Source organism: Uloborus diversus, chromosome 9 (genome assembly GCF_026930045.1).
Source record: "Uloborus diversus isolate 005 chromosome 9, Udiv.v.3.1, whole genome shotgun sequence".
NCBI classification, from domain to species: Eukaryota; Metazoa; Arthropoda; class Arachnida; order Araneae; family Uloboridae; genus Uloborus; species Uloborus diversus.
The window spans coordinates 118679539-118696262 of record NC_072739.1 but is presented as its reverse complement, the minus strand read 5'-3'; the positions used below and the strand labels follow the sequence as shown (position 1 = coordinate 118696262).

At 32.4% G+C, this 16724-nt stretch overlaps 1 protein-coding gene across 1 annotated transcript in view; it reads right to left on the bottom strand.

Moving 5' to 3' along the window:
- The window catches only part of LOC129229865 (uncharacterized), a 255772-nt gene that overhangs the window by 101214 nt on the left and 137834 nt on the right, over positions 1 to 16724 (bottom strand). Inside the window, exon 13 of the mRNA XM_054864242.1 lies at positions 1505 to 1535. Coding sequence (XP_054720217.1) covers positions 1505 to 1535 — 31 coding nt within the window. The remainder of the gene's footprint in view (positions 1 to 1504; positions 1536 to 16724) is intronic.

Here is a 16724-nt window from a genome sequence, read left to right as displayed (position 1 = left end):
CTGATTCAATTTTGGTGTCAATAACTCAAACAGGAGTTGAGCTATAGAACGTTTTTCGTCGTCAATTGTGCCTGCTGTATCTCAAGAAATAATGAATGGAATGAAAGAAAAATTTATCGGCAAGTACCCCTTAGTGGGTATAAGAGCCGATTTTATTTTGGTGTCAACAGCTAAAAAGGGGGTAGCGCAATCGCCCGTTCTTTTTTTCCATTGTGAGTGCCCTATCTCAAGAAGTAATGCTACGTTCTGGTTGAAATTTGGAATATATGTGAATCTATATGTAAACAGGCTTTGGTTCAACTTTGGCGCCAATCGCGCCAAGAGGTGCTGATTTATTTTTATTATCATTATTTTTTAGCGAATAAAAATAGTTTTATTAATGCAACAATAAGAAAGATAAATCATAATAGATTGTCGTCTGCGTATTTCTCGTGATTTTAACTGTATGGAAATGATCAGAAATATTATCTCAATGATTTAAAATTTTTAACTGTTGCCATCTTATATTTGTTAACAAATAAAATATTTGTAATTAATTCAAACAAGGCTTTTAAAATAACTTTCAATTTTCGCTCTTTGCTTTGCTTTTGCAATAATTCAGACATTGGGATGGTCGTCAAGTTTTTGCATGTGTAATTTCGTTTTTGTTGGGAATATTGCTTCCTCGTCAAGCATGGGGAGGGATCAGAAAAAAAAAGAAAAATATAGAAGAAAGTTTCGTGATGGCCACAACATACTAGTTAATTTTGTCACTTGCATCCCTTTGCTTCTCACTACCTCAATTGTCTTTTTACTTAGCCCCGTTATTGATTATTGGCACGGATGAGGTTAAAAATCCTAAGAAAGTAATGATAGTGAACAAATTTCACACTTGCTCCAGAGAAGCCTTGATTCAAAATTTTCATTATGACTACTATTAATATTGTTGCTGTAAGGTAACAAATTTTTGTAACAATGGGTTTTATTTTTAATCACTTAATGGGGATATTAAATGAAATTTATTTTCCAGATTAACGTTCTTAAACTAAGCTTTTTAGAAATAAATTATAGCCTATGTTTCTTCCTGATAATGTAGCTATCTATGGTGAAAAAAGTTAAAATCATGAGTTTTGAAGCTCACCCTGGATACACATACCTACAGAAGTAGCCACTTATGTATATAGACTACAGTTTAGTTACGCATTTTTAAACTATTCCGGTTATGACGTTGCTCTGGCTCCGACGACATTTTGGAGACAGTCCCGAAGGTAACATGATAATGAGGTTGGACTGTATTTGATTGCATAGGTTAAATAAAATTTGAGGAAGGATCACTTTGATATACCCCCCTCATTTCTTTTTTCTTTGACTTACTCCCATAACATTAAAATTTTTGAGAATTAATCTACTAATTAGAAAATAAATTTTGACAAACCCAAACTTAGATTGAATACTTGGTAAATGTAACTTTAGAAAAAAATATTCATATAAATAATGTAGCTGAATGCAAAATAGTCATGCATACCTTGGTAAGCTTGAACGAGGCTCAGGTAAATCTGAAATAAAAGGAAGTGGTGAGTATGAAAAAACATTTATCCCAATGAATTTCAAAAACTGCAAGAATATTTAACTACTTACAAAAAAGAGAGAGAAATAAATCAAAGTAAAAAAAAGTCTCAAAAGTGGTCCCCCCCCCCCCCCCCCATTACAAAAACACCAACTACTTTGTAAGATTTAAATTTTTGAATTTCACATAAGAATACTTAAAATAAAATATACTTTGCTCAGAAACATCAGAACTACACTGGTGGGAAATTGCTAAGAAGCAGTGTCAGCAACCACAGAATGGAAGGCAATATGAAATATGTAAATTAATATAAGTGCAGGAAACGGTAAGACACGTAGTGCATATGCAAATTTTAGATTCAGGACGTTTTTCGTTATGTGATAGCGCTGGTAAGTGACATAACGGATTTGGCACAAGAGAAAAATTGTTGTTCAAAAGTAGAGTTTGACAGGAGAGAATCAAATGAAGAACTTGCATTTTTCGGTATGTCTTCCTGACATCCCTTAGATGATTTTATGGGTGGTCATGTTGTCGGCAAGATTGAAGCAGGGCAAAAGTATCAGATGTTGCCTCAGAAACAGGGTTGTTTCGAGGGTTTGGAAATCATTTCAAACAAATAGAACGAGTAGCAAAAGTCATGGGAGAGGTTGTGTACACAGAACAATGTCAGCAGAAGATTGGTACATAGTGCTAGCAACAAAAAGGAACCAGAGCAACACAGCTACGTTTGAATATAGTAGAGCGCTATGCCTATCAGCTTGTTTGTACATCCCTTTGTATACAAGTTAGTGGTTCATCCGTTTGTAATGATGTTGCCAACATCTCAATCAAAAAAAGATTCGACTGGGCTTATGTACTATTCTCGGATGAAAGCAGGTTCAGTCTGTCGACTAATTGCGGACGACAACTGATCTGGCAAGAGAGTGGTATTGCATACAGGTCGGCAACAAAAAAGGAAAGGACCAATATCCTACAAATGGCGTGGGCTAGGATTATGATCAATGGTTGTATGTCGCTCATGTGCTTCCAAATGAGACTATGGCAGCTAGCAATACATTAATGTTGTTCTGCTGACCCATTGTCACGAGTTCAGTGGTGCTGTGGGCGGTATTTTCGTTTTCACGGATGACAACGCGTCAAGGAACAATCTCTGTCCAAAAGTCTAGAGAGCTAGAATATTCAACCCATTGGATGGCCAGCACCTTCTTTAGATCAGATGTTTAGGATGCTTTGGAGAGCAGTACTGCTGGTCGCAATGCGGCCGACACCCTCATCCGTGACTGACAGAGGAATTGGGTAAATTATCCCAACAGCTGCTGGACAATGCTGCGCAAGAAATTACACGATGTGGAGTATTGCATCTCTCTCCATGGTGCTATATCCCATATTGACATCTTACGTCTTAAACATGGGGATGGTAATTACATTTCTTCACTTTTACGTATTCAGCACAAAATGACCGTTTTGCCCTTTGAACACTTTTCAATGCTTTCTAGATACCAGACCACAATAAATTATCGTCATTGTAATGTTCAAGGGTTTTATCATTAGTTTATTTCACTTGACATTAAATCAGGCCCGACAAGAAGCCCTGTTAGCCTAGTCGGAGATTAGGCTAACAGGGCTTCGGAGACTAGGCTAACAGGCCCAGGCCTAGGGGCGGTCCCTAGGCCTGGGTCCCTTTTATTGTGTCATTGACGCTGACACAAAAAAAAAAAAAAAAAAAAAAAAAAAAGAAAGAAAGAAAAAGGGGGAAAAAACTCTGAATAAGAGAAAACTTAAAGATTAAATAAAATTTACTCTTTTGGTATTCACTGTTATGGCACTTAAAATAGAATAAATTGTTTTCTAATAAGCAGTTTTGCTTTTTTCTACCCTTTTTTAAACTTTTTTCCATTCTCTTTTCTTTTCTCTCTTTTTGGTGGGGGGGGGGGGGGGGAGTCCGTAATTGGGCCCGGCGACATAATTGACATGAGGTTCGCCTTAGCTCTCTGTCGTCCTGCATTGAATTGCACTAAATTTTTTTCAGCACTACATAGTCCATTGGGATCTATCAATCCTTAGCAATTGTCCACCAGTGTATTAAGCAACTAATACAGTGAATTCCCATAACAATGAACTTCAAAAGACCTCAAATTTTGCTTATTGTAATGGAATTCAAGCAAGATAATGGTAATTAATAGGAACTGAAAATTTATTTTGTTAAAAAGATATTTTGTTCCACCGGTATTCCTTGTAGCACCTTGCATCATTGTTTCTTTATTCTAGATAGAAAGATTAGAATATGACCAATGGGAATATAAAATAAGAGAACAAAAACATCTACATGGGATCCAGACACCTAATTTTGCATAAACCAGGGGTTCTCAAACTTTGTCTCACAGCAGGCATCAAAGAATTAGTTTTCTCCCGGCACCCTAGTCTATATCTATTATTTAGATAAGTGCGCCAAATTAATACTAACCCAAGATTTAAACCTAATACCTTTCTCCTTTATGATTCAATCGATCCAGCTTTTGCATATTCAATAGATGACTCACATAAAATAAGAAAAAATAAAACCAAGTGAAAATGTAAGTTTCAATTGTGTGTCTCTGCAGTTTTAGGGGAAAAAAAGCCATTTAGCCCAATTAAGAACATGGATCCTGATAAGGAAGACTCTAAGAAGACAAAAACGACAAAAAGTACTATAAGACTAAAGCAAATTGAAAGAGTTTTTAGTATAAATACATATTCAACCACATTTGATGCAGTGAGTAGCAAAGGGATGTAAGTAGCAATATTAAAAATTTGGAGATAACCTGTACAAATGGTAGGTGAGCCTCTTCTCTGTCTTGGAGCAAGAGATAGTACTAGTAGCCCTGGTAAGCTCTGTTATACAGAATGATTTAATAAAACTTTTTAATGAAAGCCTACCAAGGACCTCGCCTTTAAAAGTGTTTTATTCCAAACTTGAAAATGTCCACCTACATCCCTTTTCTTCTCACTGCCTCATTTGAGAACTTCAAAACCATTTCCAAAAATTCCATGTTTACTTCCATGGAAAGGAGAAAAATCAATCGTCATATTTGGGGAAACAGCTAGTTCATTATTTTCTGTTTTTTGTACTCATAGGCACAAGGGATGTTTTTAAATTAAGTACCGTTTTGATTTAAAAAAAAATTAAGTACAGATAGAATAAAGGAATTTACTGTACGAAAATCTACCATCCTTAAGCTATTTTTTGACATTGCTCCCATGAATTTTTGAAAGCATTTGTCAGAGCATGATACAGGTTTTTGAATACCTGTTCACAGAAAGTTGCTACGCATGTAGTCAACAGGGGCAGACTGGCCAGGTCGGCTAGTTGGGGATTCCCGACTGGGTCAACTGCTTAGGGGGGCCAACTTAAATAGTTGACCCTTTTTTTACAAGCACATTTTCCTAAAAAAATTAAGCTCCTGTCCTTCAAATTCAAGTCGATATTGTGTATATAAAACGGGAAAAGTTCTATAGAACTGAGATTGATGCTATACATCAGTGGTGCCTAGCCTTTTTTATTTTTACCTCGGGGCACACCGCATATTAAGAAGAATATCGCGGGACAGAACAAATAAAAAATTCCTTTTTTTCTTGGGAAAAAATGCAAGACAATTACAAACTAAAACTTGCTTACATTATTCCTGCATGGTTATTTTAATGATATGAACTTTGAGTCTGTTTCTTCGAAACCAATGCATGACTACTTGGCTTCAAATTTTGCAACTATCATTTATAAGACAGAATGAAGATGATCAGTAGGTTTGAAATGCTTCAGAATATAGTTTGCGTTTCATACAATTGGAGAAAACAAAGGGCCACATATAGATCAGCTTCGCGGGCCCCATGAGGTCTGCAGGCCATAGGTTGGGCACCACTGCTATACATGGTATTTCAGTCATAGATCAGCTATCTTTATCCATCCATTCCATGGGAAATAAATTTAAGGCTATTAAAAAGGCTAACAGCCAAGAAGAGAACAATAGAAGCACTTGGGATAAGGGAACAACTTTTGAGATAAAGCGAAAATTTGCTCTCTGCTGCCTCGAAAATTGCTAACTGCCCATTTGGAATTGGGGCAACAAATATGAGAGGACAATATCTTGGATTGCTGGCCCAATTGGAAAAAGACAACTGTAACATTCACTATGTACTCAGCTGGTTGAGAAAGATTCAACTAAATGCTGTAAGTTGGCAAGAGATTTCCGTGTTCTATTGGAAATTATCGCTACAAGTACTGTCATCTCAGAATCTCATACGGGAAAGCAAGTCTGGACTCCAATAAATTGAATCTGAAACAGGACAAAATTTTGACTTAGAAGGGAGAGCTCTTAAATCTCTCATCATTATCCTTATATTTTGAAACCGCAGTGTCGAAAAACTTCCTAGGAAAACCTCAGAATCCTCCCCCTTACGTCAGCAAAAACAGAGTAGAAATTCGTTCTTAGGCCTTCAATGTTGAAAATTTTCCTAGGGAGAGTATGTGTACTTAACTTAAGACTGTAAGTACTTTAACATAGAAACACTCGTAACATTTCCCCATGCAGCCAAAAATTACATTTTTTAATCTTCTATGACAAAAAAGCTCTGGGATATCTTGACTCTTCTGCACCCCCAAAGACAGCTTAAATAAATAAAGCTTTCAATCTCAAAAAAAAGCACCCTTGAGCCCTCTAAAACCTAAAAGATTTGAAATTGACTTAAATTTAAGAACGAATTTATGATTAAAGATTCGAGAAGCCTGAACCTTGCACCCCTCATTTCTCCTATATCGTTTCGAAACAAAGCATAAAGTCCCGTTTCCATAATGTCAAACTGGAAAAACTTCGGAGAAGAGTCTCCTGACTCTACTTTAGGTAACGTTAAAGCTTCTCCTTAAGTCACCATCGATAGTCCACAATTGAGGGCTTTGATGTAAAAAGCAGGAAGGGTTTAAATTTTTAATTTTTTTTTCTTTTTAAAATTAATTTTTGCGTGTAGAGAATGTAGATGTTCCGATTAATGCAACAATGGTACACAAATGTAAGATCAGACCTCTGCTTTGTAGTAAATATAAATAATATGGGAAAGATAATAGAGTTTCTATTGGACACTGACGTTATTTGTGGGTCTTACTAAAAATAAGTGAGCTCGGACTTTCCCAGTTCTTGCATCAAGGCTCTCAGTTGTGCTTTTGACTTAAATATTGAAAAATTTTCAAACTTAAGTCTTTGAACCTTACCCATAACTTTAAAGTCATTAAAGATAGCTTAAAATTTCACTTATATAAATTTCCGTGGGAGAGCTCCGTACCCCTTTTGTCCGCACTACAGCCTAAAATAGACTTCAGATTCAGAAAAAAATGCCACAGGCCAAATGAGGGGCAGTGCACTTTCAGATAAAGGTTCAGTTTTTAAAAATGATGCAAAAAATATTCAGAGATATTCTAATCAAATTCTTTAAATGATTGAAATAGGGGAATGACGTTTCAAGGATAGGCTTGAAAAAATTTTTGCTTTCGTGAAGTTTTGTTGAAACTTTTAAGGGGCAAGGAGGGTTGATTAAGTTAAGGGTCAAAGGTTAGCTTGAAACGGAAGGTCACAGTGCCTTCCTAAAAAATCTTGGGGGAAACACTAAGAAAGTCTGACCTTGCCTTTTAATGTTTCTGTACATATTATAAGATTACATTTTTAAAATTTCAATGTCGAAAAATCCCAAAGGTAAGTCGCCAGATCCCCTTCAATTTTGAGAAAAAAAAATCATGGGGGAATTCATTCTTTCTCCTCTTCTCTAACGTTACCAAAAACTGTAAAATTACGGTTTTTGACATCAATTTTGAAAATATCACTAGGAAGGGAACGAGACCCCCCCCCCCTTCCTCCTTAAGCAGATATAAATCAACCGATTGCGAAAAATTTCTGAGCGAATTTACCAGATTCTTCTCTTTTCTCGCATCCTTTCGATTATAGAAGCCTTAAGGTGTGCCTTTAAGATTTGTAATCATTAGTATCCTTCTTTCAAGGCACATAAAAATGTGTGTCAATGTTAGCTTTATTTTACGTTTCAGTTCTCTTTTTTAGATCTTTAAATCTTGATTTTAAAACTTAAGGAAAATAGGAACTAGGGGTTGTTTAATGTTTTAGCTCGACTTCGGAAGAATCGAGATCCGGCACTGTTTAATTGAATTTTTTTTAAACTTACAGAGGTGCTCCAAAATATCCTTTTCCGACTGGGCCAAAGTCAGCCAGTCGGCCTCTGGTAGTCAACCATGGGGTAACATGTTCTCGGAGCTCATCATTGATATTGTGCCATCGATCGCCAAAGAAAGACTTCAGATGCCAAAACAAATGAAAGTTGCTGCAAGAAAGGTCGGGGCAGTTCGGAGAATGTTCGAAAACGTCCCAGCCAAAGCCCTGTAAGAGTCCTCATGGTTGACCACACAGGCGGCAACTTTCCACGAAAAGGTGTACAAAAACTTGTACTAGGCTATGACAAATGCTTGAAAAACCATGGGAGCAATGTCGAAAAATAGCGTAAAGGTGGTAGATTTTTGTGCAATAACTTTATTTCCTCTATCTGTGCTTGTTCTTTCCTCTCTTATTTTAAAAACATCTCTCCTATACATATCTATATATCTGGGATTGAAGTTGAGAGTCAGAACACAGTTTGGAAAAAAATTTTACGGCAAAAAATAACAAATATCAACAAACAAAAAAAGTCGCTATACTGATCATATGCGTTATTTTTTGTCAACTTAGTTGTGACCCTCCATCTCCCACCCCAATATAAAGCTATGCAAAGATTTTTTTTTTTTAAAGGAAAATCAGGAGCAATTCCTAAGTTGTTTATTCATAAAATATTTCTATGTTTTCTTGAATTCAAATTTCATTAAATATTGTGATAGGAGTGGCACACTCATACGTTTTAAGCGTAGTAAGGTAAAAATATTAAATATCTGTTCACATAATTCAAACCAATCAGCAGGCATGAAAAGCAATACACAGAGGGCAGACAATTTTTAGTGAAACAATTCCTTTTCTTTTCAATCACGAATCCATGAAATAAAAAGGGAGAACTTTTTCAAATTAATCACCAATTTCAAAGATAATCCATGTTTAATATTGATATTAATTAACATTTATCAGGCGATGCAATCTACAACTAATGTATCTAAGCAGCAAATGTATCTGCACACGGCATGCAGGTGTGCGTCTACATTATCTACCCATGATTTTATAGAATACAAATTCACTCAAAATCCATCTTGCATTTTATTCTAAGCCTATTTTCCTTTAAAAAAAAATACTAGGTTTAACATCTTGCAAAAATAAAACATAACTTAAAACATAAGTCACAATCCTAAAAATAAATAAGTTATTTCAATAAAAATTCATAAAATTAATATTATCTTAAGCAGGTGGTTATGAAATGGGGAAATGTGTTGATTCCCGCAATACCTCAATACGCGAATTCCCTCTACACTTCATAACTTCTGAGGGAATACTCTGATTACAACAAAACATTTTTGTTTTCACTTTTCATATGTATTCACTGATTATACATTTTACGATTTTCATGTACGCTTTCAACTTTTTAACTTATGAAAAAAATTAAAAAAAAAAAACTTTTTGCCTTTTTTTCCCCTTGGCTTGGTAGTAGACATTATTATTATTTTTCAAGAATTGATGGTTGGAACATTATTAATTTTTTAACTTTCTTTTCCCATTGTATAGTAATATATGCAACATAATAACAAGTCTCATATAGTCAAGTAAGAAATTACAACGTCCAATGTAATACTTTTACACTCATATGTAATACTCTTCTTCATATCATACCATTTATTTCAGTGTTTTAAGACTGCCTAATAGTTTTCATTGAATCCTCAACAAAATAATGAACCTTTAACCTAAAAATATGCAAAGCAACAGCTAATTAATGCCTACGGTAAGCAGATGCGACATATTTCTTACATTTAAACAGCTTCTTTCATCAAAATATTGTGCTTATATTTAATTAAAACTGTTAATGAGTTACAAGGTTACCTATGAGTGAGTAAAATGCTAATTATCTCAAAAAATATGAACTAAGTATACAGATACATACTTACACTTAGCATAAATGATGGAATGTTTTCAAGATGAAACCCAAACCAAAAGGTTTGTCCCAAACAAATATTTTGAAATTATTGAAAATTACACTAACGAATTATGGAATAAAATAAAGAGAATAATTTAACCAGATACAGTACATAAATCTCCTAACAATACAATATGGGCTGGTTCAAAAATTTCATATTTTTCAGAACCGAAGTAAAATTTTAGGCATTGTATGCATATTAAAAAATTTGAAATAAAAATAAAACTAAGCCCGCCGAAATTCAACTTTTAACTTTTTTAAACGTCTCTTTAAGAGATCAGAATTTTGTTTTTAACTCTTCAATTTTGTGATTTTAATAAAAATACAAAAAAAAATTTTTTAATTAGTTTACCTCTTAAGATAGCACAGTAAACATCAAAAATGAGAAAAATCCAGTTTCTATAGTGGATGCAAAGATATCACAATTTTCAAAATGAGACATCAAAAGTAAAAAACAGCAAATAAAAGAATTGATTTAAGAAAAATTATTTTAGAATTGCAATTTAAAGGCCTACAATAAACATCATTAATACAATTCGCAACATCATTGAAGTAAATTTCTGAACTTACGATTTCAATACATATTTTTTAAGAAAAATATCATGTATTGGCCCCCTAACAAAGCAAAGCAAGTATCAAAAATGAGATTAGTTTGCAAATAAAAAAAAACCATTACAGTAAAATAATTTTTCAATTGTATTTTAACATATACATTGTACATACAAATTTTAGAATTGATAGTTACGGACATAATCGCCAAAAATGTAAGAGTAAGAGAACAACAAAATTTTGGAGCTAGGTAGATAACATAACAGATAATACCAGATTTTTTGTATATAACGGGAATACAACCACCCCTGATATATATAACGAAGTATTTATATTCAGGGGCACCATGTTTCAATGAAAAGGAATGCAAATTTCTGTATTCAATATGTTAGTTAGTGTGTATTCTTTACTAATAATAAAGCAGAAAGTCTCTCTGTCTGGATGTCTGTGACGCAAATAGTGCCTAGACTGTTCGGCCGATTTTCATGAAATTTGGCACGAAGTTAGTTTGTAGCATGGGGTGTGCACCTCGAAACGATTTTTCGAAAATTCGATTTTATTCTTTTTCTATTTCAGTTTTAAGGACATTTTCTGGAGCAAAATTATCATAAGATGGACTAGTAAATTACGAAATTATCATGACGTAGAATGGGAGAGAGAATGAACATAGCCAATTGGCGAGAAATTCGTCATCCATTATTTGTAAATATACAGGCGAACCGAATGACCTTTTAATTTTAACTACGAGCAAAGCCGTGCGAGTACCACTAGTGTGTAATAAACCAGAAGATATTAACAACACTGACGTAGTCTCAAATCTTATAAATATTCATTATGATTAGTAGTTATTTTGCACATTTTTTTCTTTCAATTATCTATTTTATTATCAACTAGCGGTACCAGCATGGTTTTGCCCATAGCAGAATACTAAAAGATCATTTGGTTTGCTTGTATATTTACAGATAAAGTCCACTATACATTAAGTATCTTTTTTTTTTTAAGATCTTTTCTTTTGGCAGATTTGAAAGCATGTAATGTAACAGGAACCAGCTGAAGCCTTAGAAATACTTTAAAAGAGGAAGGAAATTTTCCTTCCTTGCTTAAAATGCAAAATAACACATTTTTCCAAAATTAAACACTACTTATAAAACGGTTGTAATTCAATATTTTAATAATTTACTGAAGGTATTCAATTCAATTCAATTTATTCAATTCAATTCAATTTATTTCAATCAGGGAAATATATATACATATATATACACACACACACACATATACATATATATATATATACATATATATACACATATACACACATATATATATATATTTTTTACAAATATGCATTTCACATATAAAATAAAAAGAAATTACAAACAGAAATATATTTCTCTCAGTCAAATTGAGAATCCCTGATTGAGTAGATGGGAGTAAAGGCTATACAATAGCCTGACTAGCTCCCACCACTCAGAGAAGAGCTTAATTTAGAGCCAGTTTATAACATAATATAAAATTAACAAAAAATAAATGCATAATCATACAAAGAACACATAAACACAACACAAGTAATTCAATTAAAGTACGTCTAATTTTATAACAGAACCGAGGCATACTATTACGAATATGCTGCTTTATCCTAAATTGACTGCAGTAGAATTGAGTATAAAATTTTTTAGCCTATTCTTAAACAAATTTCGATTATTAATGGTTTTCAAACAATTGGGTAAGGTGTTCCACAATCTTGGTCCGTAGGAGTTAATGCCATTAAACAATAGATTTGTTTTTGCGTTTATAGGTATAATATTTTCACGGTTTCTAGTGGGGTAGTTATGAACCAATTCACGGATTGTTACTATTTCTGAATTCAAACCATTTGTTACTAAATCATGCATAAAAATACCAACATTATATTTATAAATTTGTTCCACAGTCTTTAAAAAGCTCCTATTACTGTTACCCACAATATTATCTCTATTAATTATTCTGTGAAATCTTTTTAATAAAATATTTATTCTATTTAGATTATTTTTAGTTGTTTGGCCCCAAGCAAGAACACCATAATTGAGAACTGAATATATCAAAGAAAAATATAAAATAAACAGAACATCAACAGGAAGGAAATTAGACACAAAATTAATTAAACCTAAATTACGAGAAATCTTTTTTGAGACAAACTCAATGTGATTGTCCCACCGTAAGTTATTTTGAAGATTTACCCCCAAAAAATTTATATTCTCAACATGTTGATAAGTTTTTCCAATCAATTTTAGTTCAAAATTGTCAATTTTTTTATTTTTCCAATGAAAAACAGTGTAATTAGTTTTTTCATAATTAATAAATAATTTATTGGTTAAAAACCATGTCATGACTTGCTCTAAAATTACCTGACATTTATTATATAAGGAAACTACATCTTTTTCTCCTATAAAAACAGATGTGTCATCAGCATAAGACAGTATTAATGAGTTATTTGCAATATAGAAAATGTCGTTTAGAAAAATAATAAATAACAGTGGGCCCAAAATTGATCCTTGAGGAACACCATGAGTAACAGTAAGTAATTTCGATTTTGTATTTTTAATATAAACATATTGTTTTCTATTTCTTAAATAACTCTGGAACAATTTAAATGGCTCCCCTCTTATACCATAAAACTTTAATTTGTGCAGCAAAATATTGTGATCAATAACGTCAAAAGCTTTTGTGAGATCTAGGAAAAAACCAAGTACAATATTTTTTTTAATATCAATCTCTTTCTGAATATAATCAATTGCTCGAACTATAGCTGCTTCTGTTGATTTATTTTTAGTGAAACCATACTGGTTATTAAATAATAACTTGTTATTATAAAAGTAGTTCCAAATCCTTGTATAAATTAATTTCTCAAGAATTTTAGTAAATGTGCAAGCAATAGAAATTGGTCTATAATTTTTAATATCCTTAGGGTTACCTTTTTTTTTGAAAATGGGAACAACTTTACAAATTTTTAAATTATTAGGTATATTAAACTCAGAAAAAACATTATTAAATAATATAGTAAGTATAGGAGAAATCTCATTATTAATGTATTTTATCACTCTAGGGTGTATTCCATCATGACCTGCACTTTTTGAAGCATTCAATTTATTAATTGTCATATACATCTCAGTAGTAGTAATTTCATAAAGATAAAAGGAGTTAGGCACTGACTCCAAATTTTTTAAATACCCTTGGAATGAAAGATCATTAGAAACATGAGTATCATTAGCATTGATTAAATTATCAGTTATATTAAGAAAATAATTATTCAAGAGCTCGGCCTTATCTGCATCATTCACAACAATTACATCGCCATTGTTTAAATCTCCAATATCACACTGTTCCATTCCCTTAACTTTGACATTAATTTTCTTTAAATTATTCCATATAGCTTTAGTTGATTTATCAACGGAAAATAAATCGCAATAGAACCGCCTTTTCACTCTTTTAATTTCCTTATTTATTCTATTTCTATAAGTCTTGTAGGTTAATAAATCATCGTAGTTTCTAGTGTGAATGAATTTCTGATAGAGCTTATTTCTGTATTTAATCTTTTTTAGTAAGATACTGTTCATCCAACACTTTCTCATTTTTTTCTTCTTTTTAAAGGCAATAAAAGGGAAAAAAATATCATAGTACTCAGAAAATGTTTTTAAAAAAGCATTGTAGTTGTCATCAATGTTATTAAATGTTAAGATATCTTTCCAGTTTACTGTAGAAATAAAAAGTCTGAAATCTTCAAGAGATTGCGGATTATAAGACCGGATCATAGATTCAGCGCAAACATTATTTTCATTTAGAACTATATGATTATTAAAAATTAATTTCTGATTAATTTTGACAAAAACAGGTAGATGATCAGAAATATCTGAGATTATTATGCCAGCAAAAATTTCCCGATTAAAACCAACAGAACCAAAGTGATCGAAACTTGCAATGTCAAAATTGCCCAAGTTTTCGGGGTTGAGATGAAAAAAATTATCATATACGTTTGTAGCAATTATATCAATTAAAGTAGAAGTACTATGAGTTATTCGAGTAGGTTTGTTAATGTAATTAATGCAGCAATGGGATCTGAATAAGTCTTCTATCCTATTAACATGGTCATTTTTTTCAAGAAAATTAATATTAAAATCTCCAAAAATGCATATTTTTTTCTGACTTCTTTAGCATAATCACACAGAGATTCAATAACAGAAAAAAAGGCAGTAAAGTCACCTTTTAGAGGTTTATAAATAGTTGAAAACACAACTTTATCAGATTCAACAGTGACAATTTCACAAAATTCAGTTATAAAAGTAAATTTAACACATGTAAAAACATTATTAAAGTCTTGTTTTACAAAAAGAGCTACTCCTCCACCAATTTTATCTATTCTGTTAATAAAATGACAGTTGAAACCCGGAAAATATGTAAACCCATCCAAAATACCCCATGTTTCAGTGATTCCAATTATCATGATATCATCAATTTCATTAATTAATCTGTTTAATTCATCAACCTTAGATCCAATACTTCTTACATTTATGTGCAAAATAGTGCAGTATTTAAATTCCCCAAGTGTGTTAGTGTTGTGATTTGCTGTTTGAGAGTTCAGACAATCAATATTATAATATGCAGAGTTCATTAAGAAAAAATAAACAAAAAGGGAAAACGAAAGGTCAGTCGGAAAAAAATAGAACTATTGAAGGTGTCAAGCAAAAGAAAATCAGCAGACACAACCCATAATCCAATTAAATAAAATAACAGAAAAAAAAATACATGAACCAGTGAAACACATAAAGCCATAAAGTAAATATCACCAAAAAAGACTTATAAATTAAAGCAAGTCAAATAGTAATCTAGACAAATGAGTAAACATAGAAAAATAAAATATAATTACAAAAATAGTAACAATTAATGAACATTTTTATCAGATGCAAATGAATCAATATAACGTTGCATTTCGGATAATTTTCTTAAAACTTTAATGTGACCTTCATGCTGTACAAGTATATCCCCCCCTCTTGTCCAACAGTTGACTTGAAAACTTCTTAGTTGCTTGTAAAAAACACTTCTAGCTCTAGTTAAGTTCTCAAAAATAGATATACCTGTCGATTTCAAAAGTTTCTTGTTAGTAAACACTTTATCCCGATTTTGCATCCTTACAAACTTGACGATCAAAGGTCTTGTCATCAACGCTGCTCCTTCTGTGCTTTTAGTTAAAGATTCCTTTGGCCTGCCAATTCTGTGAATGTTGATGAAATCTGTATGTAGTAGGGATAGATTGAATTTTTCATTTAGAAAATCTATTGCAACATTGTACGGGTTTTCCTTACTAGATTCTACTAAACCATTTATTATTAGGGATTGTTTTCTATTATATTGTTCCATTACATCAACGTTATCTTCAAGGCAATTTAATCTGGAATGCATATTACTCACCTTATGATTAAGGTCACTGAAAAGGTCGTTCCATTTTGTTTCCATTTTCTTCAGCTCATCTTTTAACAAGTTATTTACGCGACTGCACAAACTTTCATCATTTTCTTGTGTAGAAATCATCAATTTCACATCGTTTTTTAACTTGCAACTTAAATCATCAAAATCACGTTTCCAAACCTCTTTTAGCTTCTTGAGTTCGCTTGTACCATCACCACAATTGGATGTCGTAGGTGTGGAGGCTGTTGTTAATTTCACCTTTGGAGGCATTTTGTTCAAAGAAAATGCAGTAATACTATCAATTATGTATAATAATGCCTCATGAGGTACTTATACAAAAAAATTGACCTCCATTTGCCCCAACTTAAAAAAAAAATTACATGTAAAACATATATTTAGCACGAGCAAAAAAATCAACACACAACATCTTCCAAAAGTGTTGCCAATCCTCCTGTCCAAGGTAATTAAACAAAACTAAAAAAAATAGAAGCAGACAACTTTTTCTCAAAAGTTAAAAATATTTTAATTTAAAATCTTTTCAATAAAAGAAAAGGATTTACAGCCATTATAATCATCTTTTAAAAATGTTTTTAAAAGAAAAGAATCAAAGGGAGTAAAAGACTTAACCATAGTAACATACAAATTTAATTTCCGCTTCGAAAATAATTTCCATTTATCTTTAATTTTTGGTTTTATTCTCAGGCTTAATCATTTAGAATCGTTTGTTTAGCTTGCTGAAGATAAGCCTTGGATTTCTCTAAACGATTCCTACAGCTCTCCAAATACTGGTAGAAATTTCAAACAAACTTTTTCTTATGCGAAAATTCAAAGCTTTTGAATGATCTAAAACTTAAAATTGTGAATGAAATAATCCCCGCCACTCCTCCCCCCATATTATAAAATTTATATGGAAAATGGGCTTAAAATTGGAACAGAAGAAGAATAAAATCGAACTTTCGAAAAATCGCTTCGAGTTGCATCCCCTTATCGTACAAACTAATTTTGTGACAAATTTCATGAAAATTAGCTGAACGGTCCAGGTGCTATGCGTGTC